General features: G+C 34.4%; 1 protein-coding gene across 3 annotated transcripts in view; it reads left to right on the top strand.

Moving 5' to 3' along the window:
- Positions 1-16,105, top strand: part of rols (zinc-RING finger and ankyrin repeat domain-containing protein rolling pebbles) — a 32,098-nt gene that overhangs the window by 11,689 nt on the left and 4,304 nt on the right. Inside the window, exons 1-12 of one of the 3 annotated variants that reach the window (XM_089175548.1) lie at positions 2,802-3,273; positions 11,085-11,506; positions 11,745-11,859; positions 11,955-12,098; positions 12,604-12,744; positions 13,292-13,475; positions 13,553-14,007; positions 14,077-14,408; positions 14,497-14,775; positions 14,854-15,297; positions 15,373-15,579; positions 15,743-16,009. In XM_089175548.1, the coding sequence (XP_089031674.1) occupies positions 3,210-3,273; positions 11,085-11,506; positions 11,745-11,859; positions 11,955-12,098; positions 12,604-12,744; positions 13,292-13,475; positions 13,553-14,007; positions 14,077-14,408; positions 14,497-14,775; positions 14,854-15,297; positions 15,373-15,579; positions 15,743-16,009 (3,054 nt within the window). In that variant the 5' untranslated portion in view covers positions 2,802-3,209. Of the gene's footprint in view, positions 1-2,801; positions 3,274-11,084; positions 11,507-11,744; positions 11,860-11,954; positions 12,099-12,603; positions 12,745-13,291; positions 13,476-13,552; positions 14,008-14,076; positions 14,409-14,496; positions 14,776-14,853; positions 15,298-15,372; positions 15,580-15,742; positions 16,010-16,105 lie in introns of those variants that run through there. The other 2 variants (XM_089175547.1, XM_015323904.2) reach the window with 2 other exon arrangements.

The following is a 16,105-nucleotide window of genomic DNA, read 5'->3' as shown; positions in this document are numbered from 1 at the left end:
TGTGTATTAGCTTGCCCAGAAAGTTCATATCGATTTACATTTTTATTCTTAATCGGTTCAAACTTTCCGGGCGGCTATATTATAACATACTTCAAATATTATCATTTCAGTCATAAAGTTATACAATATAAATGAGTCAAGATATAATAAATGTATGCAGTAATTAGCATACAATTGTTAAATATAATTACGATGATGCTTCCCACTCGAACGACGAAACTAAAGACGGAAGTAGCCTACCATAAAGCATACTATAATATCGATAAATTAATACATGCGGATGGTTATCGATCGTTACTTTTAAATCGCACTTGTAACTACATTCAATAAAAAAAGTTCTTCTGCAGTTGTCCAGTAGAAGGTCCAAATCTAAATGGTGATGCTCGAAAATTGCAAATTTGAAGTTAGACTGTAATAAAATATTAAATTAAAATGATTCAAATAAAAATAAATGTATAATAGGAACGATGGGAATACGTCTGCACAGGAACAGTGAAGAAAGACGATTGAGAAGGGAAGGGATAAATAGAGGTTTAACTTATCAATAGAAAAGTTTCTCTCGGTAATAAATGTTTTGTTTATACATATGATATCCTTCGGACGGCTTGAACATTTAATTATTGTCGTTTTTATTTTGATAATAGTGTCATCGTCGAATTTATAAAACATTGATAACTGTCGACTATATTTCGTAGCTGTTTTTGTATTTTTTCTTAGTCTATATAACGCAATTTATTATTGAAATATTATTACTTATATTTGCATAGTTATTACGATGCGTTTCACTTGAATCGGACACCAATAAAAAAGAAGGCGACTCAATCCTACAAATGAAAGTAGTTTACTTAAAGAATTGCTTAAAAAAAAGAAAGCTCGAATGGTTCTCAATTGAAGAAAAACATTGGCTAAATGAATTTCAGTGTAATAGAACGATATCTAGGTCTAAACGATCAGTATCTGTTAGGGTTACGCAGGAAATTCGTTGGTGGGCGAACAATCTCGTCGCATCGTCTACCATCGTGACGATTAACAGAACGATTTAACGTTTAACCAATGCCCACGCATCCAATTGTACCTAATACGACTGTGAAGTTTAAAGTAATGCGAATAATAATTTCCTACCACCGGTAAATTCTTTGACACTTTTCCAAATACAAATTTCTACCTATATAAAATATTACAGAAAAATGTCTCGAGTGAAAACGGTTAAAAATATGATAAAAAATCAATTTGAAATTTATAATAAATATTATCATTTCATTTATTATCTTCATTACGTTTAATCAGTATAATAATCAACACTTTACCGAACAGTTACATTCAATAATGTCAAATACTAGTTCCTGTTTTTACTCTACCTCATTCATAAACCTGTTCCTTAAAATGAATTATTGCAACTGTCTTTCTCCCAATGCACATATGTATGTACATGTGTATATATAGGTATACTCTCTCTCTCATCGTACAAAATCGTATTTGGTGATCGCTTCTTTAAAAAGATTTAGGTATCCTACAGAGTACGTAGCAGGGAGAAGTTTTTTTTTCCACCGAATACTGTCTTTCGAATCAGCGAACCCGTATAAGGACCGGCTCGGACACACTCGGGTGCATTCCCACCTTTGGTGTCTTTGATCAACAGTACTTTAAGACAGAAGTGTATATGATTTACGCGAGAAAACTTCGATAAACGTTTATGAATCATGAATCGAGACAACACATTATCTATGAAGTGAAAATGAAAAAATCATTTTCCCATTAACAAGATAACATACGTAGTATGTAAACGTAATTAATGATATATGCCAGGAAATAGCAGTCATGTCGATTTGGTAAAAAAAACAAAATGTATTTTAATTATAAATATCGATCAATATGAACTTTCCAGGTAACCCAATACCCGTAGAATACTCAAATATCAGTTATTGAAGAAAGATCGAAGATAGTTTAAGAAAGGCGACTCTCACCCGGTGAGATTCGAGCGAGGTGCTCGTTTAATTACCGATGTTCGTTTTGCGTGGGCCTTGGTTGCACCGCTGCAGACTCGAATCCCGGTCCGCCCACCCGCATCCGCCGCACTGGCCTACGTGGAAAGGTGCAATGGACGTGTAAACCTTCCAACTTTTCTCTATATACATGGATATCTATCCATATCTATATCTATATAGGTAATATCCGTAAACTGTAAGTCTCAAATCTCGAATCGTGTCTCGTAGATATTTTTCTTCTATAAATGATTTTCTATTAGATCAAGTTCCGCATTAAATTGAATTTTTGTTTAGTTCTTTCTTCTTTCATTTCGCATTAAATTTTGATTTGTCCAATTAGCATATTATTACCATATGTACTTCTCTTAGCTCATTGCTTTCGAGCTACGTAATCGACGTTCTCGAACGGTATGAACATTGTCGAGAGGATCGAAAGGTAGATTGAAACTTTAACCTGTTTCACGATGCTTTCCTTTTCTCATATATACGTATACTTGTATGCGTGGTATCTCTTTGTGCAAAGGAAGAAATAAAGAAATATAGAAAAGGAATAAATAAAAAGAAGACGCCAGGAGGAAGGTTCGCGACGCGTTCCATTTGATTGGATGAGTCGAACGAGTTACATATACATACATAGCAATATAAAAAGAAGTTTGTGAATAGAAGGTAGCAATGGAACACATTTGTGTTCCCTTGATATTCGCGCCACTGCGCAGTAAAAGAAAAATGCTCAATGTGGTGGGAGCGGTACTGCGACGGCGCAGCTATCGAAGATAACCGAAGATGACCGAAAATGGCCGATCGTAGGTAGCCCGCTTCTCGCGACGCGACAGTTTGCGCCGGGACCTCGTTGAGTGTGTGTCATGTCATGTTCTTGTCTATTTCATTTGAAATTCAACGCGTGTGTCATTTTCTTTTTTATTATCGTTGATTATTATCTGTGATTTTAATCTTTTGCGCAATGTATAGGGATCAATTAAATGGAATATCGATAAACGTTTGTTAATAATAATTATTGTGATTGATAATAAAAATTTGATATCGAAATCTTTGTATAAATACGCGGATAAAAATTTACGTGGTCAGCAGATATATTTGAATTAAATTTGTGAGAATATATATGTGTGTCAGTGAGACAAGAGATAAGTGTGTTGTTAATGCTGGAGATGAAGAAAAAAAACTCATTACTGAATTGAAGGGAAGAAACTGAGAAAGATCATCACCATGGCGCCTCCAGACAGACAGAGACCGCCTCGCCCTGGTTCAGGTCTCAGCCTTTCTGTTCTTGGTAAGAATTTTCTTCTCCTGATCCCATAAAGAATTCTATTCTTCAAATTATTCATTCAACCTTGTTCATTCTAGTGAAAGGATAAGTTTCAAATACTTTTCTTCTTCTTCTTCTTCTTATATTTTCCTATGCGTCTGCATTCCTTTTCTAATTCTTTTTCTTTTGCGGTCATCCAACATGTATCCCTCCTAATCGTTAAGATTAAAATTTATCGGATTTAAGTAAACAGTATAAATATTCAAGATACTATCGTAAAGAAAACAATCTCGATAATAAATACTATTCACGTGAGATTAGATCGGTACGAATGATTTCTTTGAGGTATTGAATTATTGGGTTTGAAAGAAAGAGAACAACAATTATTTTCTTGTCAACCTAATATTTCGAACAATTTGTATTGTAAAATAAAAATACATGATCGAGTTTTTATAAAGTAATATAATACGAATACCTGAGAAATCGTTATAAATATTCGACAAATATTTTCCAAATCATACTAATCAATTTTATTTTGCATCTACAACTTATATTAGATTTTAATATATAATTACAGGACACCGTGTATAACCAATTGATTAATCGTATTCACAAATAATACTTTGCCTAAAGGAATCATAAATGTTTAATTTAAAAAAAAACCAACCCCTTTTTAATGGAATTTCATTGAAACTTTGATTTATTTTGCAATATTTGTATTTGACATTTTTTCTTTGCGTTGAGAAAGAAGGAGGAAGGGTATAGGAAGGGTATAAGAAAAAGAAAAATAAAGTAGGTCCTCCCGTGTAGAATAAGTGAATAAACGTACGACCAGATTTAAAACGCTTCAAGTGCATTACGTATAATTTATATCTAACGAAAACCGGTTTTACCATGGTTTATTTGTACGACGATATGTCTACGACGACGACGACGACGACGACAGAGGCCGGTTGCTCCCATGCTTCGCTAAACTGTATTTTAAGTTTAAGGTAAACGTTAATACCACTGTTAAAGTACTATACTTTACGTTATTTTCAATCATTTCTTCAATAACCCTATTGTAATTTTTAGTCTCACAGCAATATTGCAGAACATAAATCCACGTGCACTCGGCGTAATAAATAACACAATGATTCATCAATTAGAAAATGATGTACACATTAATGAAATATTGAAATGCATTAATTGTTATGAATAATTGTGCTTTCATAAATGATTTGTTTGTTATTCGTGAATGTGATTGTAAAAGGTTTCTAGTGCACGTTCTCCTTTATCTCTTAGAAAACTCGTTCGCGATTTGGTTGCTTGCGGAATCGTTCGTGTTCCTAAAGATCGAAACGAGTAAGCGTGTTTAAATCGCGTGACGTCGAACATTATCAGAGGTGCGATTGAAGAGGTCTTCCCAAGAGAAAACTTTCTCTCAGAGACCTCTTTGATGATCTTCCTCCTCTTTATCTTTTAATACGTTTTACACGGATAAAATAGAACATTATTTGCTATGCTTTTTTTTTTCTTCTTTTTTTTTTTTTCAACAAATATACCATCATAATAATTTTGATTTATATGATTTTAATGTCAGCCTTGAGAATGCGTACAAATGTGTATTGCCAGATTCGATGAATATTTCCAAATATTATGTAATCTTAAACGTATCAAGAAAAAACTTTAAATTCTGACCTAATATTTTTTGATTACCAAGAATTATGATAATTTATATTCTCGTTTAATAATTTACAGCATTTTTTTATTTTTTCTTTATTTTATTTTATTGATAATATAAAATCTATATGGTAAAAATATAAACCCCCCGTGATATATCCGCCCACACGTGGATATTTTTGCAATGATTTATATTTTACGCTCTTTTACATTTATTTATTATTTATATATATTTATTATTATATAATATATATATATATATATATATATATATATATATATATATTATTGATTTTATATCTTATATCTATATATCTATATATATATTGATTTTATATCTTATATCTATATATCTATATATTTTTATTATTGATATTAATATATATATATAAAATCAAAATCAAACCAACGAACTATAAACTGAAAATAACAAAATCTATTACGTCATCTTTTACATAACTTTTCCGTTTTCGATGCTGTTAACTGCAAAAAAAAGAACCAAAATAAACAAAAGAAGAAACGATATGAAAAAACGAATACAACCGTTTTTCTTTTTTTTTTTATCTTCCGTAGACTACTCGATGAATTACTTTCTCCATTCTGAGTCACTCTACAGGTATTATATATGTACACATGTACCTTAATACTTATATACTTATATACATAACAGGTATATAAATGTGTGAAACATCCAAAGCATATTGTGAGATCGGAAGAAGAGGGAACAATTGTGTGCGAGAAAATTTGTTCATTTGAAATACATTCTTTCGTACCACCGTGTGAATTTTAACGAATATATGCGAAAATAAAACATAATTTACATTAAACATATCATGTACTCGCTTCGAAAGCAACTTTTTCTTCATTTGTCTGACCTAATTTAATTTCTTGAAGCATTTTATTTTAATCAAAGTTTCAATGAATTTTAATTTGAACCAATGCCTTTGAAAGATTCAAACATAAAAGAGATTAGGGTTGAATTTTGTCGATTATTTTATTTCAGTAATATCGATTGTGAGAATTATATTGCCTTGCATGAGACAACTCTACAGGTAGAACTTATTATTTCGAATGTACTTGTACGCAATATAGTGAAGACTTATGCATGTATATTTGCGGTATAGTACAACCACCTGTTGCAACCAATCGCATGTCGATGATTGACGCTTACCTTTCAGACCGTAACGTAGTATATTTTACGAGTATTGTGATTACGTTTCCTGTGCGGTTCATTCAGTTTTTTCTTTCAATTTATCTATCTATCTAGAAAGAGAAAGAAAAAAAGAGAAAAATAAAACATGTGCGAAGATTACACACGTTAGAAGTGAAACCTTGAAAAAACCAAGTTTCGAGAGAATAAGACGAATGCACAGTATCAAAAGTAGACAAATTTAGGGTTTATTTATTATAATATTGTTACCACATATAACAAAGGAATAGATAAAGGATATAAAAGGAATATAATAGAGAATAGGAAAAACTGTATAGATATATTCTATCTCATTCTCTCTTAGGCTTAATCCTATATGTTTGCCTCTTTTTCTCTTCTTACTTAGTATCGTGGCCGTTTCATCATCGCGTTACAATCGCGCCACGTTTCATTTTTTCAAATCACCCCCATTCTAAAGAAGTTTTCACTTCAAAAAGACAAACGACAAAAATATTTTTGATTGTAACTTATTAGAAATGATTTTTCAAAGATTCTTCTTTCTATTTATGTTTGACAATAAAATAGATGGTGAGAATTTGGTAAGAATTTGGTGAGAAAAATTGGATGATTTATTTGAGTTTCTTTGGAACGTAATCGAGATGATGATAAATAAGATAAGAAGGTTGTAGTTTTGGGAAAAAGAGACAGATCTCGAGCAAGATCAGAAGGAACTTTAGACGAGGCCAACGGACTTGTTACTCTCCCGCGTGTATCGGCTATTAACTTGGTTGCAGGTTTCTCAGAATGGACGTACCAGACAAGACTGGTAGGACTGGTGGTCACTGTTCGACCCTCCGTCTATTCTTACTCGCGTTACACACGCAACACACTTACGGAAACTCTAACACACATCCTTCTTCTCTCCTGACTGAGTCAGAAAAGCAGTTCGGGGTAACCAACAGGTTTCCTTTTCTAGTCTTTTAACCCTTCGATACTATCCTACAAAAATCTAATCCCAATCACGAATCAAATATTTCACATGCACGCGTATATTATTGAATATAATCATCCCTTCCAATGAAATAATATAATATTAATTAATTTTGGAAGTGAAAACTTCTTTAGAATCAGGGTGATTTGAAAATCGTGAAACGGAAGAACGTGAAACCGATGAAACAAAAATAATTTTAATTAATTAATAAAATTCTATAAATAAAAATGCAGTGTCACAATATGTTTGTCCACTAATAATTCCAAAACTACTTCATGAAATTAATTTTATTTTACGTGTGATTTTTTCCAACTTAGCACATAGCACAATTTTTTTTATTATTATTATTATTATTTTTTATTACTAATTTAAAGATTTTTATTTAGAGGTTATCTAGGTTCTGTAAGGTTCTTTCAATAGATGGCGCTGTATTACAATTTAATTGTTTCGATATATTCACATCTCGAAGCTTGGTTTTCTTTGAAGGTTTCACTTCTACCGTGTGTGATCTGGACACATCTATTTTTTTTTTTTTTTTAATAAATAATCATATGACCTACAATAATAATATGAAAAAAAAGAGAGAGAGAATAAAATGATTAGACCAAATTCTTTTGATATAATTCGGATCAATTTCAGACTGACAAGGTCAAGTGAGAATGCGAAATAAATAATTCCAATAATCGATCGATCATCGTCGTCATCGTTTCATTAGAATAATTATTGTATGTGAATCGGAATGGAAAATAATGTCGAATGATGAGTGTTTTTGGATGCCGCGTCGCGTATTTCCTTTATTTCATTGCACAATACTAAATGCATCGTAACAAATGAATTACAATAATTCGCTTAGTATACGCTTCGAAATTCAGGTTGTAGGAAAGTTCGTAAGGTCGATTTGTTCTCACAATAGGAAAACTAAAGTACCGTTGCTTTACATCTACAACATCACTTCTTCTTCTTACTTTTGTCTATATATATATATATATATATATATATATATATATATATATACTTGTATCACGAATGATGTATATTAAGAACAATTATATTTTTGATGTATATTTATTCGTGAAGAAAAAAAAATTGTAAAAATTGTGTACGTTTAAGTAGTGGCCCGTGATCCCTCTTTGCGGCGCCAATGAAAATATTGTAACACCCGGAAAAGGGTAAATTTCTCTCTCTTTCTTTCTTTCTTTCTTCTTTCTTTCTTCTTTCTTTCTTCTTTCTTTCTTTCTTCTTCTCACATTCGTGTTTTGTAGGATTTCGAAGCACGTATCGTTACGTCTTATCTACGGAGTATTATCGTGTTACAGCAGTGAGCCGTATGTTTTATCTTCTTAGAAACATACAGGTAAGCTTCGGCCCTCTTTTCAGATAAACCGTAGAGGATAGACTAGCTCGGTTAATCAGTCTAATCTATCGCGGACGTAGCTAATCTCATTAGAAGCTAGTATGTATATTCGTGTCCACTAAAGCTTAACTAAAATACTTAACTTTAAATTTCACTTAAAATACGATAAATAGCAAGTATTTTTCTCTTATTAAATTTAGATAATATTTAATCTTATCGTTCCTATTTGTTTAGTCAAGATTTTATTAAATAAATAGTCAAGAAATCTGAATACAAGTTTCGTCAGGATGAATTTATTTCTCATAGGAATAGATTTATTTTCTTTTTATATAATTTACTAATTTTATATATTAATTATTATACAATTATAAATAAATAAATCATGTAAAATGTCTGAAGAGTTAAAACTGGGTGAATAACTTTTAGAAATGTTTTATCAAGAAAGATCTTTCTGCTGACCGATTTATCCTCGTTGCATCCTCAAAACTTGCGATGAGAGCAGAACGAAGCCTTAGGCTAGCAAGCGTCTGCAGGCTAACTTTCTCTCACTCTCGAGTCCACTACTATCGAATGAATTTAATGTTTAAATTCTTCTCCTTCAAGATTCTTAATCGTTACTGTTTCCTATAATGAGAGGGGTTCATCGAACGGAAATGTAGTCACCGGAAGTCCATTAAATTTGGATCACAGGTGTATCTCCTTTCACAAATTTAGAGTTGAATCTAATTAACGTGCCACAATAAACACGATCCTAATCTATTATACCGTCCAACAGCACCCATTTGAAAAGTAACATTTTCTTCATAGTATTTATAGAGTTGAATAAAATATAAATAAAATAAATGCAATGCAATTGCAATGTTTATTTTCTCGATAAAGTAACTTTTGACAAATCTTGAAGGAGATTTTCCTTAGACAAAAATGATCATTCAAAATATAACATTTACTGTTACAAATTACAGTATCTCCCTAGCATAAATTAACAAGTAATTTTAGAAATTAGATCTGATAAGGTAAAACACCAATTCTATCTTTAGACTCGACATACGAAATATGGTTCAAGAATAACTTTAACTTTCAAAGAATCAGATTAAAAGTTTCATGTTGTTTTTAGTCGTTATCTATTTATCTATAAGTACATCTATCTCTTTTTCTCATGAGTTTTAATCGCGACTTTAACTCACGCAAGTTGAGTTTTTACAAAGCCAGCACCTTCTACTCGAACCACATCGTATTTTATCGTGGTCGTCTCTCGAGCGAGTCGAACGGTAACCGAGTATGTTCACATCGAGAAAGGAGAAAGAGAAAAAGGGATGGAAAGGAGAGACGGATAGACCTTCCGTGGCCGATTTAACGAGTCTCCTTAACCTGGACCAACAACTTCACAGAGTTACACTGTAACTTCTCCAATAAGAATTTTCAATTATACCTTTCTTCAAACTTTATTGATAAATTTTCTAATCTAATAAATTGGAACTAATGATTTAAAAATAAAAATGACAGTTTTTACCCAAGGTACGAAACCTTCTCAAAAGTATTCCAATTATTTACCAAAATATCATATCATCCTTGTGTTCAAAGAAAAAGAGGGGAGATATGATCAAACGTAGCAACTAAGCAAAGAAAAATCAGAAGAAGTTTCTTGACACATCGAGCATTCGATTCATTCCTACCACCGTCTTTGTCCTGAACTCAGTGGAGCGTCGTAAGGACAAAAAAAAAGTAAAAAACGAGGGAAACAGAAACGGCTAAAGGCTAAGTGCAAAAAGAAAGAGAGAGAAAGAGAGAAAGACAAGTTTAGCGCGGAAGCGAGACGTACTTACTTACTTCCTTCGAGCTCTTTACGTCTTTGAGTGCGTTGACCTAGCTTACGGTAAGCCAGCCCCGAGTGGAATTGCACCTGCCTACCTGTGTGCACTTACCTTACCAGGATAGGAGGTCGTGAGACCCGAATTACCTACCTACCCCTCTCACTCTTCACCCTGACCCTTGCGTTTATAATAAGATTGACCTTTTTTTCTGTTTTGTTTTCTTTTGAAAACTCGATTACACTTTGTAGGCTTTTATGTTCCTAATGGGACAATATTTCAACGGGGTGTAATAAGTAAGTAAAAAAGTTGATTTGAAATAGGCATATAGGCAGCTCGTGAGAGCCGGTTGCGTTGGTTCATCGATAATGGACAAACGAGCTGGATGACGCGAATCGAAGGCTCAAAGAGGCGCCTCGCGTACTTAAAGGATTCTAGAAAGTGAGGTCATGACGGGAGCTCTCGCGTGTGCTTGTCCTCTTGACGATCACCCTCACGTACTTACCTACCTATACTCACGTAACGTACGTGAGTGAGCAGCCCACGTCTAACGTGACTTTGCGACTATCCGCTTGGTCTGTTTCGCTTCTACAACACGCTCTCAGATCTCCGTGATGCGTTCGACCTCGTTAACTCACGTGCGACCCTACTTTATACTTATTTTACATATCAACGAACGTTCACATATTATTATCATTAGAATTATTTAAAGTCTTATTAATTGACATTTTTATTCATTACAATTGCACCGACTTTCTTCCTTGCATAATATTTGTAAATGTTAATTACATGTTGTAATATTAAATAACCAAGCACAAATTGGCTACCGTGGATTAAAAAATCCATGTGAAAATGTTATTTGTTTTTCAGACTTGGCGCAAATTCGTGCACTGGTAGAATCAACGGGAATGCTCGGAGGTTCGACTTGTCCATCATGCGAGATGCCCTTCGACAAAGGGAAAAAACGACGACTGATCGATTCCTGCGGCCACGAAAGATGTTATTCCTGCCTTTTCCGTAGCGAAGCTTGTCCACTGTGTTTGCGAGCTGATCATCAACGTGCCGATTTCAATGGCGACCAAGAAGAAGAAGAAGAAGAGGAAGGCCTTGAAGGTGGACCCTTTGGCGAGGAGTTTGTTGTTGGTTCTTCGATCGAACCAATGTCTACTCTTTTACCTATGGACGGTGGTTGGATCGATGACTCATCGACGGTCAATTCCCTTTGCGGCAGCCCAAGACCACGCACTAAACTCACCACCACTCGTACTAATTTACCGCCCCGAGCAATCCACGTAAGCAAATTCTCTTAGGAATTTGGATCTTTTAGAATAGGGCTGTCCAACTATAGGGCATTCCAAGATTAAATGTTTGATCATTGTATTTCGCCTCTTCTATTCCTATCGAATGAACTTTATGCATTTGTATGCATTCGTTGCATCCATTCTCGCGAACTTCGAGAATGAAATATAAATGTTTCCAGGTTGAACGTATTCCTAATGTATATATCTATAAGTTTCTCTTATTCTACAGCAACGAGACAATCTGGCTAGCAACGTTTCTCCTGGGGAACTTGGTAAAAGTTCAAAAAGTAAAATGAACTCACCACTGAACTCTCATACTCGACAGAAACCTCAAATGACTCAGAGTACGTACAGAAAGAAATATTTTATTTGACATAATTTTAATTAAAACAAACTCTTGGTGTTTAATGAAAATTTATGTAATTACGAAATTGTTCAGGTTGCCCTACTCCACCTAATCAACGAAGAAGATTCTTTTTGAATCCAAAAGTATTGAGAAGTTCCTTCGGACCGCAACGATCCTCGAGACGCGGAACGTCCTCACCTGAACCACCTACGACTGATAATCCTTCCGCACTATCAGGTATTAAGAACTTTTAATTAAAAATCAAACAAACGAAATTTATTTTTTTTTTTACAAAATATTCCAAATTCAATAGAATTCAAAAACAAATATTATAACTCATTTATCATCATGTTTAGTTAGTGTAAAAATAATTTGAGGTTTTATTATTTTAATGTAACTTTTATCTAGGATTGATTATGCAATATATGATTGTAAAGGGTACAATCTTTAAATATATAATAAATAACCTTTTTATAAGTAAATAATTAAGTAATTAAATTTTTAATTAAATTTTATGTAACCCCTTAAGAGGAACAATTTTGGCTCAACGTAATACAACGGCGCTCGAGTTAACTCGAGCGTGCAACTCTTAAAGGGTTAATAAGTGACCTTTTTTAATGTTAAATAGATAATAAATATATAATATAAAAAACCTTAAGTAAATGAATACTAATTTACTTAAGGATACTTTAAAACCGCAATTATTTTTGCATCGAGTTAAATAAAATACACATACGTACAGCATGGATGGTATCATCCTGGGAAGGAAAATCAAGATGGCCTGGCCTCGTACTAGGAAAAATCAAATCGTTATGGAGCAACAGTCAAGGAACAGCAAACGATGGACTTAATCAACTAATCGATTCTTCCAATAAACTCGCAGGCAGGAATTATTCTTACGAGTGTGCGCTTCTCTATGTGTGTGCGTGTGTTTCTGTAATGTCGTTAAAGGTTGCTCCAAGAGTTCAATGATTAATGAAATCCTTGAACGCAATTTACACGAGTATTGGATTGTCTGGAAAGTTCATGCCGATTTACAAGCGCGTATTTAATTTCATTTTCTAATTCTTTTCATAATCGATATTTTGCAAAATTATAAAAAGTATAAATCGACAGGAATTTTTTCGGGCAACTGATGAATAGATGCCATTTTTGTTAGAAATGAATTTAATATCGTCGAAGCATGATTATACTCACAGCATGAAGATTGACCATTTTCTTATTTTTATTTGATTTTTCCCACGCAAGATGTGCACGATGTGTCGATAAGAGAAGAACGACGACTCTGTGTTTCTTTCGTGACCTGTAAATAAGATTTTTAGGTGATGCATCGTGCCTGGTGTGATCGTTGCATCCAACGGTTTCTAATAAATACCATTTTTATTTTAATATTATTATTTAACAAAGATCTTTTCATCCTGTTGTTGTAGATGACGAAGGTGGTTGTGTCAAACCATTGTCCTCGAAAACGCGGAAATCCTCGCAATCGGATCTTTATATGAGATTGGGTTTATTGCTTGGTGGAAATCATGGTCGAGATAATTCAGTTGTTGACACATCGAATTATTTTCCCTGTGCATCGAATCGAGTTGCTGCTACTTCTGGGATTCAAAGGTGAACACATCCGTTCGTTATATAGGATGTTTGTTGCAACTAACTTCATTAATTCTTAATCGTCACTTTTTGTTCAGGCCACCGATGCAAGGCCACGATAGTTCGGCAGCTTCCTTCAGCAGTTTAACGAGTTTCGAAACGCAAACTTTGGCATCAACCAACACTAGTCCAGTATCAACGTTGACCGGTACTTCGAGCGAGACCGAAGCTGCTGCTGCTTTACGTAGCACAAACAAACCTAAAAGCAAGATCAAAGGAAAAAGTAAATCGAGAGATTGCGACAGTGCCGGTAGTTTGGTTTCGATCTCAACGTCGGCATCGGCATCCACGTCGATGTCTATGTCGATGTCAGTTTCCGTGTCCGGTCTTTCGAACGGTAGTTCGAGTCCACTCACACCAAGAAGACATTCCGTTAATGCCTCGCAAACGAACCAACAACAAACAGAGGACGTAATCCAATTTAAAAACAGACGAACGTGCGTCAGAAGATCGGCCAGAGCTAGTAACGTCAAGGGAAGCATCGACCCCAAATGTAATCATTTATTTTATTTCCAAAATATTAATCCTAATGAGACCTATCTTACGATACGATCTTTTTTAGTACGCTTCGTTCAGCATCATGCCACACAACTGACACTCAAGCCACTATTCTTTGAAGTTCCTTTACTCGAAACGGAGCCGCTCTTTACAGGACGTCTCTGGCTCCTCAACGAAATATCATCCGTGATAAACAGCTCGAGTCCTGGTATTTTAATATCCGGATCACCTGGTACCGGTAAAACGGCACTCGTTTTGCAACTGGTAGAGCACAGTTGTTTTGGAAGGCGACGCGTGCAACCGGTTCCGCCGGAAATCACTGAAGAGATCGAGGAAAGAGACAAATCGAGTACTTCGATCACTCTTCAATCCAATATAAGACGTACCAATGAAAAGGTAATCAATCTTTTACAATAATTCCCTTCGCTAAAGCAGTTTAACTTTTAACGACAATTGGTTGATTACAATGATGGTTGAATCGTAGGTTCGAGAATTGGCATCTCACGTTGTGGCTTATCACTTTTGTCAAGCTGACAACAATAGCACTTGTCTAGTACCAGATTTAATTCACTCGTTAGCTGCACAATTGTGTCAGGCACCTCAGCTGATTGCCTATAGAGAGTATCTTTTATCCGAACAACATCTACAGGGTTCCTTATCGCAAAGAGAATGCACGGTAGATCCGGATCTTGCTCTTTCAAGAGGCATCATCGAACCGCTCTTAACTTTAAGGAAAACTAACAGATTGCCTGAATCTACGATGGTACGTACCTTCGCACAATTCTTTCTATAATAATATTTTCTTGAACTCATCTATAATTGCTTGTTAAATATTTTACAGGTAATTCTCATCGATGCCGTTTGCGAGGCAGAATATCACAGACCGGACAGAGGTGATACAATAGCGTCATTTTTAACAAGACACGCGCCTAATTTCCCTAGTTGGTTGAAAGTCATCTGTACGGTTAGAACACAATTATTAGAATGCGGCAAACAACTTCCATACACGAGGATTTCCTTGGATAAAATTTCAAACGATGTTGCCGGTAACAACGTCACCAAGGATTTGTCCGATTACATTAGTTATAGATTAGCTCAAAGTCCAGCAATACAAACAAACGTAACTGCATCCGTCAACGGAAAGACGGAATCATCTTCTAGCGCTAATCAAACAAGGTTCGCCTCTCATTTGTTGTCACTAGCGAAAGGAAGTTTCTTATTCGCTAAATTGACACTTGATCTCATCGAAAGTGGACATCTCGTTGCGAAATCAGCGAGTTACAAAGTAAGAAAGGAATTTAATATTTTGTTCTTTTTTCTCGAAAAACGTGACTACTAAATGATTACTATATTTTCTTAGGTTCTACCAGTTTCCCTCGCACAAATCTTCCAATTGCATTTCAACCTGAGATTTCCTACAGCGACCTCGTTCGAAAAGGTTCAACCTCTCTTAGGCGTGTGTTTGGCTGCTTTGAATCCACTGACACTGCCAGAAATTTATTATTCCATTAATTCACTAACTACAAATCACTTCGTTTCGGAGGAGGATTTCATGCAGAGATTCAAGGTATATACAATTTAAATCTATCACTTTTATACTCGTTAATTATACAATAAATATTATTGATGCATTCATGCATTACTGATGAATATTAAGGGTACGTAAATTGTATATGTAATTTATCTTAAATAATATATAAACAATAAGAGAGATTATTGTTTTTTAACAGATGCTCTCTGGCTTTCTCGTGAAACGACTAGACAATACCTACATGTTCTTCCACCCTTCGTTCAGGGAGTGGTTAATGAGAAGAGACGAAGGCGAATCAACCAAATTTCTATGCGATTTGAGGCTAGGTCATGCTGCTATTGCATTTAGATTATCTCGTCTGCAAGCACCATTGGATGGTGAAAAAGCTTTGGAACTTGGACATCATATATTGAAAGCTCACGTTTACAGGGGTGTCGCTCCATGCTGGCCTTCACGCGACTTACAAGTAAATATAATGTCGTATTATAATAATTACACACAAGTTTTTCACATTTACAAATATGGAAATATACGTGAATCGGTCAACAATATGTTCAAATAA

This window comes from Polistes dominula, unplaced genomic scaffold (genome assembly GCF_049000335.1).
Source record: "Polistes dominula isolate Pdom_NZ unplaced genomic scaffold, Pdom_raw_medaka contig_17, whole genome shotgun sequence".
NCBI classification, from domain to species: Eukaryota; Metazoa; Arthropoda; class Insecta; order Hymenoptera; family Vespidae; genus Polistes; species Polistes dominula.
This window is presented reverse-complemented; position numbering and strand designations above follow the sequence as displayed.